Source organism: Nomascus leucogenys, chromosome 12 (assembly GCF_006542625.1).
Source record: "Nomascus leucogenys isolate Asia chromosome 12, Asia_NLE_v1, whole genome shotgun sequence".
NCBI lineage: Eukaryota > Metazoa > Chordata > Mammalia > Primates > Hylobatidae > Nomascus > Nomascus leucogenys.
Genome location: NC_044392.1, coordinates 56,037,289 through 56,060,212, shown reverse-complemented (window position 1 = coordinate 56,060,212; position 22,924 = coordinate 56,037,289). Strand labels below are relative to the sequence as shown.

The following is a 22,924-nucleotide window of genomic DNA, read 5'->3' as shown; positions in this document are numbered from 1 at the left end:
GATTCTCCCAGGATGAAAGAGGCAAACATGTAAAAGAATGTTGATGTTTCTGGCTTAGGTGTGTGTGTGTGTCATGGCTCTAACCACTCAAAGAAGAAAAACATCGGAACATGTAGATTTAGATAAAGGAAATAAATATGAAAAGCTCTGCTTGCAAAATGTAGATTTCCAGGTTCCAGTAAAGGAGCATTGAAGAAGGGATTTCTCAACTGCAGACGACTAGGCAGCATCCTCTGGGCTGAGATGCCTGAGTTGGAGTCCTCTGCACAGTGGTGCTGACTGGAGCCATAAAAGCTGATGATGATGCCTCATGGGATGGTGAGGAATGAGCAGAGAAAGACCAGGTTGGAGCGCTCAGGAATAGTAGGATTTAAGGTCAGGCTGAAGGAAAGAAGCTTGCAATGACCTGTGAAGGAGTGGATATTGATATAAAAAGAAAGGCAGGATAACAGGTGATTGCAGAAGCACTTCATGAATGATGTTATGACCAACAGGTGAAATACTGAGCAGAGTTCCAGAAACACAGTAGTGAGCACAAAGGAGGTTATAGAAACTTTAGTGCAAATTGTTTCGGGGCACTGCTGATGAGCAAAGCCACATACCAGGAGGTTGGAATGTAAATTGGAGGTTAGAAAGAGGAGATGACAAACCTAGACTGCACTTTCAAGAAATTGGGTGAAGGAGAGAGAAAAGGTAAAAAAGTAGCTTGGGAACCATGTGGTAGAAAGAGGACTTGTTAGAGGAAAGAGTCCCTGCTGGGGCCTTGCTCAGCCTCCAGGAGAGGTTGGGTGATGAGGCAGCGAGATCCTCCTTGGGGGCATCAGAGCAGGAGGCAGGGGTGGAGCAGACAGCAGGGTAGAAGGCAGTGAAGCTATGAGTGCAGTGAGAAAATAAGGGAGAGCTAGTTAGAAGGCTTCAGCTTTCTCTGTGATGTCAGCTGCTGGGAGTGTAGGGGTGATAGAGCTGAAAGAGATGAAGAAGAGAGCTCAGGAGACAGTGGACTAGGGAAAAATAAAAGTATCACCAAGTGTGTTGAGGGCCTAATTCAGGTTGGAAACCAGAAATTGCAGTTTCCTATCTGTAAATTAATTTTATTTTCTCAAGCAACACCCAGCAGCCTAAATTGGGGAGGGCAATTTGAATATATCTTCTGGATCTATTCTATTTAATCAAATCGTCATTTTCATCTCTGTACCATTTTTCTTTGGGCTGTTATAGAATTTCTTGAAGAAAAACACTACTTCATCAATTCCCATTGCTACAATATAATCTGTGTGCTAAACGCATCTGAGTGTTGGACTCTGAGCCTTGTGTAAACAGCCTGCTTTGAAATATTTCTCTTTATGGAAATTATACATGTGTATCACAAAGGATACAAATAACCCTGAATGATAACAGAGTAACAAATGAAAGCCTCCATTATCCTCCAGCCCTGCATGCTTGTCTAATACACTCCCCTCCGCAGATGTGACTAATAAGTATAATTCTTTCTCCATTTTTTGATATGTTTTTACAAGTATAGAAACTGTGTAATATTTAAAGGCATTATGCCAAGTGAAATAAGCCATACCCAAAAAGATGAATACTGTATCATCTCACTTATATGTGGAATAAAATAGTCAAAGTCATAGAAGCAGAGAGTAGAATGGTAGTTTCCAGGTCCTGGGGGGAGGATGAAATGAGGTGATGGTCAAAGGGTACAAAGTTTCAGCTGTGCAAGATAAACAACTTCTAGAGATCCATAATACAGTACAGTGCCTATAGCCAACAGTACTGTACTGTATACTTAAAATTTACTAAGAGAGTCGATCTCTTGTATTCTTCACACACACACACACACACACACACACACACACACACGCCAGTAATGATAAAGAGGGTTCAAGGAAACTTTGGAGATGATGGCTATTTTTATGGCCTTGATAATGGTGATGGTTTCACAGGTATATATTTATCCCCAAATTAACTGAGATGTAAATACATTAAATATGTACAACTTTTTACATGTGAATCATACCTTAATAAAATGGTTCAAATAAATAAATAAGTACATACTATTCATATTATTTTACCCTTGCCTTTTTTAGTGAACAACATATTGGGGCCAGGAGTGGTGCCTCACACCTGTAATCCCAGCACTTTAGGAAGTGAGACGGGTGTATCACTTGAGCTCAGATGATCAAGACAAGCCTGGATAACATAGTGAGACCCTGTCTCTATTTTTTTTAAAAAAGTGAACAACATATTGTGAGTAGTTTTCTGATTTAGACTATTGCTTCCAACAGATGTATACTATTCTATAGTATGGAAGCAAATATTTATTTAACAATTTTCCTCATGTAAGGATGATGTAATTATGTTGTTTAAAATATTACATTTATCTTGTTTATAAGGTTTTCTATATTTTGACAGTAAATATATATGTGTATATTTACAACAATTTACACACACACACATAATAAATACACATACATTTTCTTTGCCCCTGAAAAGTATTTACATTGTGATAGAGTCCTAGAATTGAAAGTGTTAGATCCAAGAGAATACAACCTCCCTCTAAAAATCTTCTACTTCTTTGCAAACTATCTATAAAATAGTGCTTCCCAATAGAACTTTTTGTGATGATGAAAATGTTAACATAGCCCAATACTGTAGCCACTAGCCACCTCTGCCTACTGAGCACTCGAAATGTGGCTAGTATGACTGAGCAATTGAACTTTATACTTTAAAATTTATTTAATTTAAATTTATTTCATTTTTTAATTAATGTATTTATTTATTGAGATGGAGACTCACTGTGTCGCCAGGCTGGAGTGCAGTGGCGCGATCTCGGCTCACTGCAACCTCCACTTCCCGGGTTCAACGATTCTCCTGCCTCAGCCTCCTGAGTAGCTGGGATTACAGGCACGCACCACTGTGCCCAGCTAATTTTTGTATTTTTAGTAGAGACTGGATTTCACCATGTTGGCCAGGATGGTCTCGATCTCTTGACCTCGTGATCCGCCCACTTCGGCCTCCCAAAGTGCTGGGATTCATGGCGTGAGCCACCGTGCCTGGCCTAACTTAAATTTAAATAGCCACTTGTGACCAGTAGCTGCCGTGTTACACAGTACAGGTATAGAAGGCCCATATTCTCACAACATTTCCAGTAGTATATAATATCCAACTCTTTAACCTACACCTGCATTATAAAAAGAAGGCAACTCATTATTTCAATTTGCGTTCTCTGGTTATTAGTGAAGTTGAGCATATTTAATAGCTGAAAACCAATCTACTTTTTTTATTCTTAAATTTGTCTGTTCGTTCTTATATTACATGGTTTGTTCTGCTTTTAGTGATTTGTTGGAGCTATTTATGTTTTGCAAATCTCTTCTTCCAGTCAGTTATTTAATGTTTTTCACCATGCAGAACATTTTAAACCTGCCTGGTTGCTGAGTTTCATGTTATTCTTCTGTCTTTCTTCATTCTATGATTGTAAAAATGTCTGTCTAATATGTGCTTTAACAAATTTATTTTGGCATGTCTCTGGTTTTTCTTTTATATGGAATATAATTCTGTCTCCCATCTAAGGCAGGAATCTGTCTTATTATTGGATCAAGATATTGAATAATCCTATAACTGACATAGGACATTGTAAGTGACTCTGTCAAGTCAATGAGAACAAGACAGATAATCTAACAGAAAAATGAGCAAAAGAGTTTAACAATCACTTCACAAAAGAGAAAATTTATATGGTCAGTAAACAATTGGAAAGGTTCTCAACCACATTACTAAACCGAATACTGCAAATTAAAGCTTCTATCGGATGTCCATCAAGTTGAAAATGATTCAGGAAGCCGATTAACATAAAGTTTAGGTGAGGATGTAGAAGAGTAAGAACTCTTATATTCTTTGCTGGCAATGTAAATCAGTAAAACCACTTTAAAGCCCTGTTTAGCATTTCTTATATATCTGAAAATATGAAGACCCTGTGATCCAGCAACTCCACTCTAGGTATATATCCTACAGAAATGTTATGTATGTACACCAGGATACATGGACATAACAATATTCTCCACACAGATAACAATCCAAATTTCTATCAACAGTGACTGTGGCAATGGAGATGATTAATCAGTTACATGCAACAACACAGAAGAATTTTACAAATATGCAAAAACAAAACATAATGAATATAAAGTTCAAAACCTGGCAAAACCTAACTGTGTTTTTAGAGTTTCAATCAGAAATTGTTATGGAGAATAGGTTGTCACTTTAACAAATACCCAAAATGTAAAAGTGGCTTTGGAACTGGGTAATGAGTAGCGGTTAGAACAGTTTGGGGGTACATGATTTCTTTTTAAACTGTACATTGCCATTAATGAAGCATTAAGGATGATTCTGGTGAGGGGTTAGAAGAGAAGAGCTATAGAGAAAGCCTCAGTCTTCATAGAGATTACCTAAGTGGTCATGGTCAGAACGTTGGTATTAAATAGAAATGTGAATGGTAAAGGCTATTCTGATGAGGTATTAGATGGAAATGAGGAACATGTTATTGGAAATGAGAGGAAACACAGTCCTTATTATAAAGTGGCACAAAACATGGCTGAATTGTGTTTTGTGTAAGGTAGAACTTCTGAGTGATGAAATAGGATATCTGCAGGGGAGAAATCTCTAAGCAAACTGTTGAGGGTGTGGCATGACTTCTCGTGACTGCTTATGATAAAATGTGAGAAGACAGAAATGAGCTAAAGACAGATAATCAAAAAGGGAAAAGAATGTAATAATATGGAAAATTCTCAGCCGGGTCACGTTCAGAAGAAGATTCCATGGGTGTGGCCAAATCACTCTTTGATAATGAGATCAGCATCACTCAGCCCTGTGTCATTCATCAAGACAATGAAAGAATGACCCTGAACACATTTGGAGATCTTTGGGACTGCCATTTCCATCACAGGTCCACAGTGGCAGAGCCATGAGGGCATAATGGTTTAAAAGGAGGGACCCAGGACATATGTGGGGCCTTTAACTCACTGCCCAGTGCCACTTCAAATCTCTGCTCTTTGATTCAAATGCAGCACTTTTTGGCCACCCCCGGTGTGGCTCCAGTGGGCCCAGTTGTGGTGCCAGCAGCAGTGTCTGGCCCTCCAGAGGGTGCAGGTAGTAAACTTTTGCAGCATTCACATGGTGCCAAATCTCCAGGCACTCAGAATGCAAGAACTGTGGGAGGATGGCCACCTCCACATAGATTTCAAAGGATACCCCAGAGAGCCTTGAAATCTAGGCTGAGAACTGCCACAGGGGAAGGGCCACCACAGACAGCTGCCACTAGGGCATTGCTCAGTGGAACTGTGGGAGTTGGGTCACCACGGAGAGTCCCCAATAGAGCAATGTCTAATGGAGCCATGGGAGCAGGGCTGCCCCAGAACCCCAGAACTGTAGAGCCTCCAGTGTGAAACACCGCCTGAGAGAGCCACAGGCACCTGATTCCAACCCCTGAAAGCTGCTGTGTGGGCTGTGCTCAGCAAAGCCATGGGGGTGAGGTCACCTGGAGCCTTGAGGTTCTAACCTCTGCACCAGTCTGTCCAGAAGGCAGGACATCAAGTCAAAGTTGATTGTCAAGACTTAAGATTTACTGTTGTTTACGCTGAGGGGTTTTGGACTTACTTGAGACCAGTTAACTCTTTATTCCTTCCTATTTTTCCTTTTTGGAATAGAAACATTTATTGTATGCCTTCCCCTCCACTGTATTTTAGAAGCACGTAAGTTTGATTTCACAGATTCACAACCAGAGGGCAATTTGCCTCAGGATGAATCATAACTTGAGTCTCACTCGTACCTGATTTAAATGACGTTTAGACAAGACTCTGGACTTTAGACTTCTGTGTTGATGCTGAAATTAATTAAGAGTTTTGAGGTTATTGGGATGGAATGTGCATGTGAGAAAAACATAAATTTTGGGACACCAGAGGCAGAATGCTATAGTCTGAATGTTTATGTCTCCCCTAAGTTGAAATGTGAAAACTTAATCCCCAATGTGGTGGTATTAGGAGGTGGGCTTTTGGGAGGTGATCAGCAGGGTTCCATGAGTTATGAATGGGATTAGTGCCCTTAAAAAGAAGCCTGAGGGGGCTTCTTTGCCCCTACTGTCATGTGAGGACCCAGGAAGAAAGCTCCATCTTTGAAACAAAGAGAGAAATAGTCCTCACCAGACACTAAATTTGCTGTTGTCTTTATCTTGGATTTCCTAGCCTCCAGAACTGTGAGCAAGATCTGTCTTCAATTTATATATTACCTAGCGTGAGGTGTCTTGTCATAGCAGCCCAAACGGATTGTTGGTGAAATAAATTGAGGAAATTATTACTAAACCTGTCAGGGAGTTATTATTTCTAGGGTGAAAGGAAGGGGCTATACTCAGGAAAAGAAGGGAGGGAGGAAGAAAGGTATGCTTGGTGTAGCTTTTGCTGGGGTGTTAGCAGTATATTTCTTGACTGCTAGGGTTTGCTGTATATATTTGTTAAAATATTCTTGAAAGTTTTATCTTCATTTCTTTATATGCTATATTTTACAATTATTAAAGAAAAACCTAAGACAAATTAAATTTAACAAAGTTTGTGCAGGAAACAGGTTTTAGAACTGGGAATCATTCTGAACCAAAAATTGTTCAGAATACCCCCACCTCCATCATGGTGAGCTATACTTAAAAATCAGAAAACAAGAAATGACATACAGGGATTAAATGATTGGTACAGTTTGAGGTTTGTTTTATTTGGGCATAATCTGGCAACTTAAAGCCTGGGATTTGCGGAAGGTTCAGCTACTATAATTGGCTGAGACTCAGTTGGTTCGTTACAAGGGTATACTCCTAGGTTAGTTTACAACTTGTTTACACATCAAGCTAGAATACTTTCACTAAGTTTGAAGGCAACATATAGTTGGAGCATGTTTTGTTTTGTTTTTTTTTAATCCATTTAGCCAGTCTATATCTTTTACATGGAAAGTTTAATCTGCTTACATTTAAGACTATTATTGATACGTGAGGACTTATTCCTGTTTTTATTTTATCAATTGATTTTGAGTTTTTTGTATATCCTTTGTTCCTTTCTTTCTCTTTTATCATTTATTATTGTGGTTTGGTGATTTTCCTTAGTGGTAACATTTGAGTCCTTTCTTTTCTTTATTTGTGTGTTTGCTCTACCAGTGGGCTTTATACACTCGTGTGTTTTCATGATGGTAGATATCATCCATTTGTTTCCAGGTATAGGACTTCCTTAATCATTTCTTGTAGAACTTGTCTAGTGGTGATGAATTCCCTCAGCATTTGCTTATTTGGGAAATACTATTTCTCTTTCATTTATAAATAACTTTTTGGGTATAGTATCCTTGGTTGGCGTTTTTTCTTTCAACACTTTGAATATATAATCTAATTATCTTCTGGCCTATAAGGTTTCTGCTGAGAAATGTGCTGTTAGTCTGGTGGGGGTTCCCTTATAAGTGACTAAACACATTTCTGTTGCTGTTTTTAGAATTCTCTGTCTTTGACTTTTGGCAGTTTGACTATAATGGGCCATGGAGAAAACCTTTTTCAATTGTATCTATTTGGAGATCTATGAGTTTCCTGTTATCTGGATGTCTAAATCTCTTGCTAGACTTGGAAAACTTCCAGCTATTGTTTTGTTAAATAGGTTTTTGATCTTATATTTTCTCTCACGTTCTGAGACACCAGAAATTTAAACATTTGGTTGCTTAATAGTGTGCTATATGTCATGTGGGCTTCACTCATTCTTTTAAATTCTTTTTTCTTTATTTTTGTCTGGCTGGGTTATTTCAAAAGATCTGTCTTCAAGTTCTGAAATTCTTCTGCTTGATCTAGTCTATTATTGAAGTTTTTGAATATATTTTTTAACGCCATTTAATGCGTTTTTCAGTTTCAGAATCTGTTTGGTTCTTTTATTTATGACCTCTATCTCTTTGGTAAATTTCTCATTCATACCCTGAATTGTTTTTCTGATTTCTTTGTATTGTTTACTTTGTTCTGTTGTATCTCACTAAGCTTTAAAAAATTGTTATTTTGAATTCCTTTCTGGGATTTTGTAAGTTTCTTTTTCATGGGAATCTTTTGCTGGAGAATTATTGTGTTCGTTTGAGGATGCTATCTTTCCTTACTTTTTCATGTTTCTTGTGTCTTTACACTGATGTCTGCACATCTGGTGTAACAATCACTTCTTCCAACTTTGTGAATTTGCTTTCATAAGGGAAGACTTTTTTCTGAGGATGTATCTATGGTATTGGTTGTGTAGGGCACTTTGGCTTTGATTCCAGGTGCATGCAGTAGTGTAGTCTCTGTATGATTTATTTGGCTGTAACCAGCATCAATAGCAGTGGCTTAGGGTGTGGTTGTTAGTGGAGGCTGTGGTGACATTCTGCTAGGGATGGGGACACAAAATGGGCCAGTCCTTGTGTCCCAGTGGTGGCAGTGGCAGGCTGACAATGCCTGTTGTTGAGCCCCAGGGTAATGTGCACTGGCACCAGTGTTAGCAGGTCTAGACAGGCTGGTTCTTGGGCCTCCAAATGGCTTGCTTTGGTGCTGGCAGTGGCAGTGGTGGGCTGGACAGGTTGGTGAGTCTTTGGGCCCCTGCACAGTGAGCAAGGCATAGATGATCGCAGTAGCAGTAGTGGGACAACCTTCTTATTTCCAAGCAGTCTGCACTGGGGTTGGCAGGGGCTGAAATTTGTTAAGTTGGGCCAGTTCCCAAGCCCGTAGGTCAGGCATGCAGGTTAGTGCCAGCTGTGCTGGTAGCAGCAGGTTGGATGGCCCATCCTTAGGCTCCTGGCAGGAGTGCTCACATGCCAAAGGTGGTGGATGGGGCAGGGTGATCTCCAGGCTCCTGAACAGTATACCTGGGCACTGTGGGAAGAGGCAGAGCTGGGCCAGGCAGGCCTGTCTTCAACACCCACTGGCAGTGTGTGCAGGTGCTAGCTGTGGTAGACGGGGCAGAGTGATCCTGGATGTGATGGTTAACATTGTCAACTTGATTGGATTGAAGGATGCAAAGTATTGTTTCTGGGTGTGTCTGTAAGGGTGTTGCTGAGGAGATTAACACTAGAATCAGTGGACTGGGAGAGGAAGACCCACCCTCAATCTAAGTGGGTAACATCCCATCAGCTGCCAGCACAGCTAGTAAAAGCAGGTGGGAGAAAGTGGAAGAAGCTGACTTGCTGAGTCTTCTGGCTTTCCTCTCTCTCTCCTGCGCTGGATGCTTCCTGCCCTTGAACATAAGGCTCCAGGTTCTTCGGCCTTTGGACTCTTGGACTTAGACCAGTGGTTTGCTGCAGACTCTCAGGCCTTTGACCACAGACTGCAGGCTGCACTGTCGGCTTCCCTGCTTTTCAGCTTTGGGACTTGGAGTGAGCCACTACTGGCTTCCTAGCTCCTGAGCTTGAAAACAGCCTATTGTGGGATTTCACTTTGTGATCATGTGAATCAATTCTCCTTAATAAACTCCCTTTCATATATACATATATCCTATTAGTTCTGTCCCTTTGGAGAACTCTGACCAATACACTAGGTCCCTGGCAGAATGCTTGGGTGAGTGTGGCAGCAGATGCCCTGTGACCCTGCTGCTAGTGGGCAGGGTTGTTTTCAGTGGCAGCAACCATGGGCAGGTGGTTGGGGAGTGCATGCTTTGGCCCTAAGTGGAAGATGTGCATGAGGTAGCCTGTCCTTAGGTTGCTTATAAATGTGTGGCGGCCAACTGCTGGGGGTGGGTAGTGTCACAGCCAATTGCTTACACTTTGGGCCTGGCAGTAGCAGCCAACAGCAGCAACCAGCAGCAGCAGCTATGGGTGGAGGATATCAAGAGGGGACCCAGGATGTGGAGATGCAGAGGCTTTTGGGTCTCATGACAGGATTCAGTCTGCTGAGGGATGGACTCTCAAAATGGAACCTTGCTGTAGCTGCTTAGAATTTGCCAGGTGTGGTGTGTGCAGGACCCAGGGTGAGCTCCCCTTCTGGAGCAGTAGAGTTGTATGATCTTCAGGCAGCTTCCTATGTTAGTTTTAAGGTCCTCAAAGGTCGAGGAGTTATCTCATGGTTAGGATTGCAAGAGTCACAGTGGGAATGTGGACTGCTGGGGGTCTCTCAATTACCCTTTCCCCACACTGGAGAGCCTCTCTGGGCTCCCAGCTGGTCATGGCTGAGCAGGCTGCCTCACTTCTCTCTTTCCTTGCCTTAGGTGTTTCTGGCCACTTTTGTGTTGAATTCCTGTCCTCTCTTTTAGATGATCTATTTGAAGTGTGATTATCTTCTTGTTATTTTCATTCTTCTTTGTAGAAAACACAAGTACCAGATGCCTCTGGTTATCTATATTGAAGCCCCTCCACTGGGTTTGAATTTTTTTAAGGTTATTGGGGTGTGTGTCTGTGTGCACATGTGCACTATTGTAAATGTGGTCTTCTTTTCAATTACATCCTCCAAATGGTTCTGTGAATTGGTTTTGCGTCACTTTATTTACTGAATCCTTAATAGTTTATGGTAGTTCTCCTCTATTTTCTTCAGTTGTCCAGGTATATAGTCATATTAACCTCCTTTCTATTATATGTAAACCTAAGCACAGTAACACACATTCTGATATAACATGATTAGTGGTTGATGCCTATCCTCTTCCAAATCCACTTTCTTAACTTTCCTAGGAGGCAAGGGAAAGGGGTCATGGAAGAGAGAAAAAGGAGAGAGACAGAGAAATGTGAGACAATTGCATGACAGCAGGACAAGGGCTGGGTCCCTACATCTCAGTGCTTGCCCAGCCTAAATTTTCTCAAATAGGCACGTGAAATAGACAGGTGATGTTTTACAATGAGGCTCTTGAAGCTCTCGAAATTCTCAGCCAGGTTACAAAGCCCATATTCAATCAATCATATATTTATGCTGAGGCACACAAGTGCCACCAGGTAGTGCCAGATGGCAGCCATGACCCAGATGGGTATGAATTATTCAGCTGGAGCCCAGAACTCCTGCCTTGCAACCTGACTCCCCTGGCTTGTCTCACTCGGTCAATTAAATTCACAATAATGGAGTCCCGCATTTTATACAATTGCATTTGAAAGTAGACTTTTTTCATGGACCAACTATTGCAAATAACAATGTTTTCCAGAAAAAAAATAATCCCCACAGACCAAATTTATAAAAATAACTAACTGGGAAAGAACAGAGGAAGGAAAAAACAGGAAGGGAAATGGAATTAGAGGATGAAATATAGGAGTTTTAAGCCATAAGCATTATGCATCTTCAAACATCTGAAATAAGTATATCAACATTTTATGAATTCCAATATTAGATGTTTGTACATTTCTGTAGGTTATTGTAGATACATTTTATTGAAGTATAATTTACATAAGTCAAATGCATAAATCTTAAGTTAAATTTTACATGAAGTTTTACGTATATATACACTCATGTAGTCACCACCCAGGTCAAGATACTTTCAGACTCCAGAAAGATTCTTCTTTCTCTCACTTCAGTCTAGACCTTTCTCCCAAAAAGTAGCCACTGTTCAGATTATCTATTTACTATTGGTTGGTTTTTCCTAAACTTATATAATGGAATCATACAGAATGTATTACTTGTGTCTGGCTTATTTTGCTCAACATTATTTTGATGAATATACTTCGTGTTGTTGCAAGTTGCTCTTTTTCATTTATGCATAGCATTCATTTCAATGAATGTACCAGAATTTATCCATCCCACTGCCGATGACTGTCTCCACTTCGAGTGCTCAAAGCCAAAGTGATGAAGAAACACACTACTAGATCAGAAAAAGAAGTCAGGATTCTAAATACATACTTTTTTTTAACTTTATGCTTTCTGCCTAGACACATGAATAACAGGTTACCAGCGGAAATTTCTCAGAAATATAGTTGGGAAGGAGAATGTTATTTTAGGTAATATGTTTGCCCCTTCAGATTCACTCTCTTTCCTTCTCCACCAAGCTCCCAGCCAGAAAGCTGACTTACATTGATAGATTATAATCAACAGCTCCCATATTTGCAAGCTTCCACTTGGAGTCGGCAAACAGCCCAGTGAAGCAAATGAGATCAGGGTATTCATTCATCCCCTAGCTTCTTTCTGAGAGGGCTTAAGGCCCACTGTGTGCTTTGAAGGAAGTCACAGCTCTTCTTTAGGTAGCCTGCTCTACAGCAGCAGTCTCCAACCTTTTTGGCACCAGGAACCAGTCTCGTGGAAGACAATATTTCCATGGACTGGGGCCAGGGAATGGTTTGGGGATGAAACTCTTCCATCTCAGATCATCAGACATTGGATTATTATAAAGAGTGCACAACCTAGATCCCTCACATATGCAGTTCACAATAGGGTTCGTGCTCCTATGAGAATCTAACGCCACTGCTGATCTGACAGGAGGCAGAGCTCAGGCAGTAATGCTTGCTTGCCTGCCGCTCACCTCCTGCTGTGCAGCCCGGTTCCTAACAGTTCCTAACAGTTCCTAACAGGCTAAGGTATCCAGTCCCTGGCCCGGGGGTTGGGGAGCTCTGCTCTACAGGACTCTGTTTCCAGGTCCTAGTGACTTCTCCTGGCCTTTTGGGCCCAGAAGTGGAAATAGCTCTGCTGATGCTAACACAGGTTTCTGCACTACTGTGTGTTGGTCCCTGACATCGCACACACACTTTTGTAATTAATCCTTTGTAAATAGCCCTCTTTGAAGTATCCTAATTTGAGTGTACCCACACTTTGTGGTTGGTACTTGACTGGTACAAATATTTTAAATGTGTTTTGCTAAGTGCTAAGTCAAAAGAAGGAAAAGTTGTATTCTTTCACACACACAACACACACACACAAACTTCATATACCCTGTGGCTGAGAGATGTAGTGGCAGAGGCAATAACAGGCTCACAGTTCCCCCATTGCCCACATCCTGAGAAGCATGTGGGCATTAAGGAGGTTGTTCTGATAAAGGAAGCAGCCCCTCTCCTTGGGTCGTGAAGCTTTTTAGTTGCATGACTGAGGCACTAGCCCCTCTCCTGGCATGCTCATGGTCTAGTGTCCAAGCCTACTGGTCCAGCTTTGTGATGGGGTGGCACTTGGCTTCAGCCCTACTCTCCTTTTTTTGCTTTCACGTCTGGGAGTGCCCCAAGTCCTCCCTGCATAATCAAAGGCTAGCATTCAAGACTTATAATTGCAGGGGCAAGATGTGGTCAGCCACCCAATGGCCTGCAGCCTGGATCCACTGAAGCAGGTTTTCATGGAGCAATTTAGTTCCCAAATAGTTTGCAAGTGGCAACTTGAGCTCTGAGTGGCCAGCCTGCACAGGTGATCATTCCTTAGCTCTCAAATTCATTCTATTCTTCCACCATTATAAAACCCAATATGAAGACTTAAATGTTTTATATAAAATTAAAACATTCTGAACATAACCAATTAATGCTAAATTACGTTAAAACCTTAACTGTGCAGATCTTGAACAAGGCTCCTTTATCTGCTTAGCAGAAGCATACCCTAAGATTTCAAGTCATTAAAATAAAACTGTTACCATTTATAATTATGCATGTGTGACTGATAAGTTTCTGCAAAATAATGGAAAATGGAAATAAGATGCTAGGGTCAATATGAGACTGCTAATGCCATACATATTAACAACATCAAGTATTCATGTTCAAATATCTCACTGACTTTATAAATAAATGTATGAATGTGAACTTGTAACAAATTTATACACAAAATATTATTTTATAATCCTGTATATTAAGTTCTACACAAATTTCACTTAAGGAATGTTACATGCCAATCGTTTACATAACAGCATAATTAATATTATGACTTATATCCCAATTCCCAATTCTTGCTATAGCAACTACTTCACATTTCCACTGGAAGGCACCTTGTCCCTGAGCAACCGTCTGTTTGTCACCAACTATGGCCAGTGCACAGAAGAGTGCTCAGTTTTGTGATGTTTCCTATTTGACTGATGCTTCTTCCCCAGGATCATTTATTTATGATCTAACTAAAGGAAGAAAAAAAGAAGTTTGGTGCTAGGCTTTGTGGGATTCAGAAAGAAAAGAAAATTTGCTCTCTCAGCAAATTATGACATCATGAGGTAACACTGCCAGGCCATGGATGCAGTATTGGAAAATAAAAAATATGACACCACTGAGCTTGGCAAACCTTTTTTATTTTGTGATAAAAATGCTTTCATATAAATTTCATCTTAACTACCTTTAGAATGAAACGGAAAAGTAAAAACAAAGTGTGCATTTTCCTTACTATGTTTAGTCAGGAATATGCGGTCATTTTATTGGTTACTGGGTTTCTCATACAAACAGATATAATATCACTTTTAAGAGAAATGTACACAAGGAAGTAACCATAGTACCAGTTATTAGTGGGGGCCTCTGGGTACATAAATGTGTCCTCCCAAATAGTCATCATACATTCAATGTATTGGTTAGGGCCAAAATCCCTAAACCACCTCTCAACAAAACATTATACCTTTGGTTCTTTATTATGCAAGAATTACAAATTGACAAATTCAATAAGAGGATGCAATGGATTTGAGCATCACAGCCAATTGCTTATACTAAAATCTTTAATTCTCAGACTCTCTTTCCCTCATAACTCTCCCTTCCCCACCTCACATAAGAAAATGATGCTTAAAACAAAATAGAGGAAGCAAATAAACAAACAAAAAAACCTATCCCCAAAGGCAGGCAGAAGAGGAGTCAAAGAAAGAAAGAATTTATAAAAATAAAAATAAACCAAAAATAGCAGGGGAGGATCTATACATGGCATAAAAGATGTGTCTCATAAAAACTGAGTCTCCAATTCAGAACCCAAATGAGAAAGTGATTATCCATCTTACCTTCCCTTTTATTAGATACCACACAATTCAAGAGTTCTTAAAATCTAAGAGATCGGTAAAATGTTTGAAAGGCAGTGTTGTCCTCCTCATCACTGAAACCTGTTGTCTATAATGACAGCTTTCACATTCCCTTTCTCCAAACCCAAAGGATCCAAATTAAAGTAGTCCAAGAAAAAGAAACAGGCAATTTGGTCTGACATTGTGCTTAAGGAAAAGGGAGGATATAAAATATACAGTGGCTGGATCAGTAGCTGATACTTTCAGAAGTGGGGCTGGAGCAAGAGGGCAGGAAGGGGCAGGTATGCTGTGGTCCACAGAGGTCCATGCAGATAGGTTCTCCCCATCTGTGAATAATAAATGGGTCCAAGGGCAGAGAGTCACCATTTAGAATGATAAAATGTTTGTATACTACAAAAGAGGTTGACAGAATGTTGCCACATGGAGAGAATAAAGCAGAGAATGAACAAACTTAATCTGCTTATCTCGGGGCAGAAGTAATTATTTTTGTTGGTTCAATAAATTTGGATAGGACTGAAAAAACCATTTGTAAACTATTATGCCAACAGACACACAGGGTTTCCATATGGGGCCACCGACAGACAAATCAGGTAAGTGGGAAGCACTGATGCATACTTGCAGCCATAGAAGGAATGAGAACTGTCATTCAAACCAAAAGAGTTGGGAATTCACCTGTTAATATCTACAAAATGCCCAGGCAGAACTTATTTTGCAGGTGTCATGGGCCTCACAGCACTGGACAGAAGTGGCAGTGTAGCCATGGACCAATTAACTGGCCCAAGGAGAAGAGGAATAAAACTATTCTTTATCTACAATTAACTAAAATGCTTCTGCCCTTAAAACAGAGTCAAGGGAATTGCCAAGAGCATGAATACAGAGTGGATTCAGGTGAGGGGCAATCACAGTCTGAACAATGAGCAAGTCTATAGTTGTCCATTATCATCTAAAAGGTGACTCTAGGAAAGGAAAACGTTCTGTTGAGTTTCTATGTTAGTTGCCAAAGGGAATGTCATGGCCACTTCAGAGGAAAAGAAATGGTAGCAGAAAATAGCAAAGGCTGCTATATAGTTCCTCCTTTTCCAACCTTCTTATAGGGCTGTCTTGGACCATAGAAAACAAGTCCAACTTTCCAATTCCTGCACTTGAACATAGAAAGTCCATGTCTTCAGTGAGAACATACTGGGTATACCAGTAACGCGGACCACACAGTGTGAAAGAAAGATTGGTGAGCAGGCCTTTAAGCAGCAAGATAATCAGAAAGTAGAGACTGACACTGGGTCCCTTGGGCTAAGGAAAGTTCAGTCCTAAATGGCAAGGGTACAACATTTGAGACAGTGTCTTCTGTGGAGATGAAAGGAAAGGCTCAACAGTTAAGACTAGTTTCATATGCTGGGTGAGTGAGTTAAACAGGCCTAGAGTGCTCAGATCTGGGACAAATGTGTTCCATACCAGGCAGTCAATGGAATGCTTGGCAGGAAGTAGGGGGACCTGTGGGTGGGTAACTGGCTGTTGCACGAGTTAGCTTGTCTCTTGGTCATTCCAACATTCCAAACCTTTTTCTGGTTTTAAAAAAGTGGGGAGGGTCATAGCAACTAGACTATCAAGGATAAAACTTTACACTGACCAGGCCCATACACAGAAAAACAACAGACTCATACTCTTCTTCCTGGTAAAGTTTATATGAAGACCTGCACGCAGACAAGAAAAATTAAGGTGCAGCCTCTTGAAGGGATCTCCTGCCCCCAAAATTTGTTGAAGAAAAATATTCTTCTCCCCTTCTCTCTCCAGGAATGATATACGCAGGAGAACACAATACAGTATGTCCATTTTCTAAAGAAACATACTTGAAAGGTTTGTGCTGAGAACCATACCAAAGTAAACCTTGTGAGACTCCAAGGGATACTGGGAAGACAGGAGGGGAAAGGAGGCCAAAGTTGCTTTCATGGGCTGGAATGATCAAAAATACAAAGGTCTTGCCCTATAACATGCTGGTAGGGCTACAATCATGGAGAGGTGCAAAATCGAAAGCACCAAATGAAGACAAAAGAATGTCCAAGGAGGAGGAGATGCGTAGGTCAATTCAGGCAGAATTCCAGGGCATAATTCCCAACAGGACGCTAGTGTAGAATCTTCTCATGGATATGGCAGAAGCCCGCGGAGCTTAAAATGCAGTCCAAGCTGCAAGAATGTCTGGGCTTCAGTAAGCATCCATCTTATTCTCCAAATAGAAGAGAGTAAACACGGACCCAAGGCTTGTATCCATCTTGCATTTCCACAAACTTGTCTTATTAGATTAGAATAATCAATAAGCCTTGCAGATACCCAGTGAAACTGACGAATTGCTTCTCTTGCATTATCTGAATAAGGACATCTTCTCTTTCCTACCTCTAGAAGCTGGCTCCAGAGATTTCTTCATTTATCTCCCGGATGACCTTCATTTGTTCCTCAGCAGCATTTACAAAAGTCAGTTATGTCTCTGCACTGGAGGTGGACTCTTTCACGCGTAAACCTGCATGTTGTTGTGTGGTGGCTCAGACATGTGTGTCCCAGGTCCCCGCTGACCTCCTCCAGCACCCCCAGGGGTAGGGCTGGTGGTCACATCTGACCAGTCAGAAGCAGAGTGGGGTGATGAACTTGACCACTGGTCAGGAGACTCTGGGGATGGTGTCAGGTAGGGATGCTCACCCTGGAGGTGACCACTGTGACTGGGTGTTCGCTCAGCAGCATTTGAGGAAGCATAACTGTGCTGTGAAGGGGGTGTGGGGTACTTGCCCACAGAGGCTGGGAAAGGATGATAGGCTGGGAGAATGGTCTGAGCTACCTGCCCATCCTGCTGGGGCATCATGGCAGTGGGGAAAGCCACACTGGGCAAACGGGCCATTTCTGGAATCTGGTACATGGTGGGCAGGGGGCCCGCAACAGCTGGAGGGCAGGTGGACTGAGGCTGGGGAGCCCCCGCTGGTTGGGCAATACTGCCTTTAGGGATGAGCTGGAAAGTCACAATGGGGGGCAAGGGCTCCCGAGGGGTGGTTATGTGCTTCCCTTCAGGTGGCCTGCTCTGGGGAGCTATGCCAGGGTGGGTGCCCTCAGCTGGAGCCAGGACCATACCAAACATCTCATTGTACTGGGTCTCATTCACCTCCATGCGGTTCATCCAATCTGCTGGGACTGGGACTGGATGGAGCCTACTCAAGCTTCCAGCACTGCCACTGCCTGGAGATACAATGTGGTGGTGGGACAGCAACTGGCTCACTGAGGGAAGCACAGTGCTGGCCCCATGAGCCAAAGGCTGCATTTCATGAAGGTTAGAAAAAGACAGTGCATGCTGGGCATGGACTGGGGCAGGAGGGGCAGCAGTGGCCAACATAGGGTTGGGTGAGGCCTGTAAGATCCCAGGGGATGTAATCATTGGAGAGGATGTGGTGTCGGAAACATATGTGTGAGGAGATTCTAGGGAATCAACAGGGGATAAAGTTACTGAACTCTCAGACAATTGGACCTTCTCACTCACAGACTTCTTCCTCCTACTACCCTTGGCATCCTTTGCCTCCTTGGCAAGGTTAGGGAGGCTAGTGGGCATGGTACTCTTGGCACTGGGTCGTCTAGACTTCTTGCCCATTGGGGTGTGCTTCAGGTTGAGGAAAGATCTGTTGGGCCCACAGATGACAGGTGAGAGAGCAGAAGTCAACACAGTGCCTGGAGGGCTTGGGGTCACATTGTATTCATCCAGGAGGCGCACAATGTCATGGTGCATGCGATCCCGAGCCACATCCCGGGGAAGACGATCCATATGGTCTGTGATGTCTCGATTGGCAAAATGGTCTAACAGGATCTTGGCTGCTTCATAGCTCCCCTCCCGGGCAGCAAGAAACAGAGGTGTCTCTTCCTACAGAAAAGGCCCATCACAGAACACATGTTAATAACACTCTGGAGAATATAGCAGTTTTTCTCAATCTTTTTTATCATCACCCCCTTAGACATGTTTTCCTAATTATCTCCCCGATGAAATATTAACACCACAGATAGGCTGTGCCTCTACGAATGTACTGAATGTATATCTGTGATTTATACATAAAAAGAGTAAGATTATTTCACCTCTCCTCAAAAAACAATTTTGCCCCTTAGGGGGAACATCTCTTTAGTTGGGAATTCATAAAATAAAGCATGCCCCTGAGCCAGAGACTCACTTAAAAGACTACTGAGCTTATCAGAATAAGGTTAAGAAAAAGGGGTTAGAAATAAGAAAGGTAGGAATAGGAGTTAGAAATAAGAAATAATAGGAAAAGGAGTTAGAAATAAGAAAGGTAGGAAGAGAAAAAACTAAGGCATGCACAGAACTGGGAAAAATAAGGAAAACAGTGAAAGAAAGAAGGGACAAAACATGTGCAAGAAAGGACTAAGATAAGGAAAACAAAGAAAACTGAGAGAAGATGAACGAGAGAAGGAAGCAGGACAAAAAATTCAGATGGAGAAAAATCAAACAGGAAAACAGGGTATCCAAGGACAGAAAAAAAAGCAGCCGGAGGGAAAAAAGAAAGAAAATGAGAAAAAGAAGTGATTATGAACAGAAGAGACAACTGGAGAAAAGGAAATGTCAGGGAAGAGAAAAGGTTACACCAAGCTATCTATAGCCAGCCTACTGCAAGCTGAGTACGGAGAGGGCAGAGAACTCCATCCTGACACATGCCTGGACAAGCCTAATATCCTCATCAAGCTCTCCAAACCCAGTGTCTGCCCAAACTGCTTCCATCTTTGTCTATACATATCACAAAAGAAGCTGTAAGGAGAAACGGGAAGGGGCTTATAACTGAGGCACTGCTATGAGCCTCCTCAAGCTCAGAGCCCACAAATTGTACCTTGTTGTCCTGCATGTCTCGGTTGGCCCCATTTTTCAACAGCAAAAGAGTCGCCTCCACATTATTGACAGCAGCTGCCCAGTGAAGAGCAGATTTTCCTGCAGGGAAGAAACATTTTTATTAACAGACATAGCCTACTCTTAGTATAAAACACTATGCCTTGTACAATGAAAGCTTAAACTCCCCAGAGATCAGCAGGAAGCAGTTCTCTGTAGGGGTCTATAGGAAAAACCAAAGTAATCTCTTTTTCCTCTGTTCTAGAAATACTTCAGTACAGGCTGCCTAGCCTGCAGAAGACCTCTAGGTGAAAGGATCACTTGTATGAGGTATTCACGTCCCCTACAAGGCAGAATCTACCCTGTTACATACTGAAGATAAAAACCTATATATTACATGTCAGAATTTATATTAAGAATATTCCACAACTCTCCCAGAGAAGTCAGCTCTCATAATTCCTCAAATCAAGTGTTATGCCTAGGAGACTACATGGGAACACCTTTCATGTATCTGCTCTGAGGTCCAAGAACCCTCATTAAAAATCTCTCATTTTAATTAGGGATCTCCTACTGGCTTGGATCTCTGAGCTCAGCATGTTAAAGGAAGAATGAATAAACGCATGAATGAAAGAATGAGTGAATCTCCCATGTATTTGGATCTCAGACAGTTCTCTAAGGGTCATGTAACCATTCCCCTCCTCAGAGGCATGCTTTGCAGGTAAGAATCCAAATCCCTGCCTTTCATCCCTACCATGGTCATCCACTGCATTCACATCTGCTTGGCAGTTGATCAGTTCTGCCACCATTCCCTCCACAGCCAGGCGGGCAGCCAGGATCAGGGGTGTAGTACCATCATTCATCCTGGCATCTAGATCAGTTACTCGATTGCGAATCAGAATCTAGAAGAGGAGAAAGTACAGAAAAGAGAGTCACCTGGATGAAGGAAAATAATGAAGCTCAGTGAAGAAACAAGGGCATCAGAGCTGAGGCTACAGTGTAGGTTCCTGGAGGAGAGGGAAAGTCTTGTTATCTTTGTGCCCAAGATTCTATCATGATCAATCAATAAATATTTGTTGCATGAATAAATAAATACATGCTCAATAAATAATAGCCGATGTAAAGTGATGAGCCTTCTACTTTCTCAGGAAAGAAGAGGGATGTGGGGAAATATCACAACTTCAGTCAGTATACAGCCTAAGGTGATTCAGAATGCTTCCAATTTCCTCATAAGGATAAACAGGCATCAGGGATTATAATATGAACTCAGATCAAGAAAACTGCCAATAAGCAGCTAGAAGCCCACACAGTCAGGCCAATCCATAAGAAGTAGCGGATACTAGTCAAAGGCTCCAGACCAGCTATCACTCTCATCTGATCTATGCATTTGGGAGGCATCTTGGCACAACAAATTATCACTAATAATCAGAAAGACTGGTGTTATCTGCAGTTGGCTCTATCACTATCTTCCTATATATAGCTAGGTCAATTTGCCTGCCTCCCTTTTCCCACTTTCCCATCTAGCAAGCATGACTCTAATACCTGCCCCAATCTCTCAAATGATTGAATAAATTCAAAGAGATATTAGTTCTTTAAAAACGATAAAACATTATAGAGCCATAGGAATTATTATTCAAGTGACTCTTCTCATGTTCTTTACCTGGAAGACACCTTGAGCATCAGCTGCCACTGCAGCATGGAGTGGGCAGCGGCCCATGTTGTCCTGGGCATTGGCATCTGCACCTGCGTCCAGGAGACGCTTGGCAGCATCAGCCCGTGAGTAGCGGGCTGCAAGGTGCAGGGCCATCTCACCAGTCCGGTCCGTCTGGGCCTGGAGGCTGGCACCCTGGTAGACCAAGTCTGTGATGATGTTAGCAGAAGAGTCCTCTGCATCTTCATCTTCATCACTCAAATCTGAGCTGCCTCCTCGGAGAGAAGCCAACATCAGTGGGGTGCAGCCATCTGTAGGAATGGAAAATTCCATAAAGTACTCAAGGAGAAGGTAGTTAACCCTATGGTTGAAACAGCTCTATTTGACTAAAGTTATTCTTAGGGGCAAAGAATTCCCTGTACTTCTTGTAGTAACTGGTTACTAGTTTCACATTTGCCACCTTTTCCTCTGATAACATCATTTCTGTAAAGAATAATGGGAAAGTACAAGTCTTTTTAAGCTGGGGGCTCTTCTCTAAACAAGTTTTTCTGTTTAAGTGCTGTTATTTTAATTGGACATTTAAAAATATCTAATATTAATAGAACAATTAATATATGCATAAGATACTAACTATCCTCTGCTTTGGGATATTATTTTTCTATCCTACTACAATCTAATCCATTTTATCAGACTGTTTAGTCTCAACACACTGTACATGAAGCAATGTGAAATCCTTCCCTTTCTGACTTGATAATTTCTTCGTGATAATTTCTACATTCCTTAAGCATTCATTTCCTCAAGCTGATTTAGAGTCTGTGAAATTGGGAAGGGGTGTATGGCTGGACGGGGCAAACACAGGGACAACAATGTGGAACCATGGGCAGACACAGCCCAGCGAAGAGGGGAAGAGGCCCGGTGCTGACCTGGGCCCCGGACATTCACATCTAACACATCCACCTCCTGCTCTGCCTGAGGAGGGGTGAGGGCCAGCGATGGTGTCCTACGGATGTCTGCGGCTTCAAGGTGCTGCTGTGTCCATGGCCGTCGATCAATGGGGTCATCTTCTTCTGAGAGTAAGGCCTCATCTTCAGCCTGAAAGGTGAAAACAATGCTCCCTATCAATCTGGCCACCACCAGAAACTGCTAATCAGAAGCTGTCCAGAGCCTCCACCACCCCTGCTTATCTCCCATTGTTTTCTCTCTTCCTACTCCTCCACCCCTCCAGAGGATTACCTCAGCCTTGGCTTCCCACTGCTCTCGTGATGTGGCTCCTGCTTACCTTTCCTGCATCATCTAGACAATTCCCTCCCCCCATCCCAAACTCTAGGCTTTAGCCTTTAGATCTCCAGAGCACCCAATTCTCACTTTTCCTACCCTCCACTAGAAAGTAAATTTTAATTCTTCTTGTTGGCCCTAAAAAGCATACTCTGCTTACCTCTGCTTAACTGATCATGTGTTAAATGCTTACACAGCACTACATGGCCATCTCCACCACAAGGCTGTAAGCTTCTCAAGAAGGGAAAATAAGCTTGTTCAAGGTTGTTTCCTTGTACTCAA

General features: G+C 42.0%; 2 protein-coding genes across 2 annotated transcripts in view; both read right to left on the bottom strand.

Moving 5' to 3' along the window:
- Nucleotides 1-22,924, bottom strand: part of LOC115837636 (putative neuroblastoma breakpoint family member 7) — a 655,832-nt gene that overhangs the window by 79,488 nt on the left and 553,420 nt on the right.
- Nucleotides 14,142-22,924, bottom strand: part of NOTCH2 (notch receptor 2) — a 164,005-nt gene continuing 155,222 nt past the window's right edge. The window contains exons 30-34 of the mRNA XM_030824712.1: nt 22,291-22,459; nt 21,377-21,678; nt 20,471-20,618; nt 19,724-19,821; nt 14,142-18,753 (exon numbers count right to left, since the gene is read on the bottom strand). Coding sequence (XP_030680572.1) covers nt 17,365-18,753; nt 19,724-19,821; nt 20,471-20,618; nt 21,377-21,678; nt 22,291-22,459 — 2,106 coding nt within the window. The 3' untranslated portion in view covers nt 14,142-17,364. The remainder of the gene's footprint in view (nt 18,754-19,723; nt 19,822-20,470; nt 20,619-21,376; nt 21,679-22,290; nt 22,460-22,924) is intronic.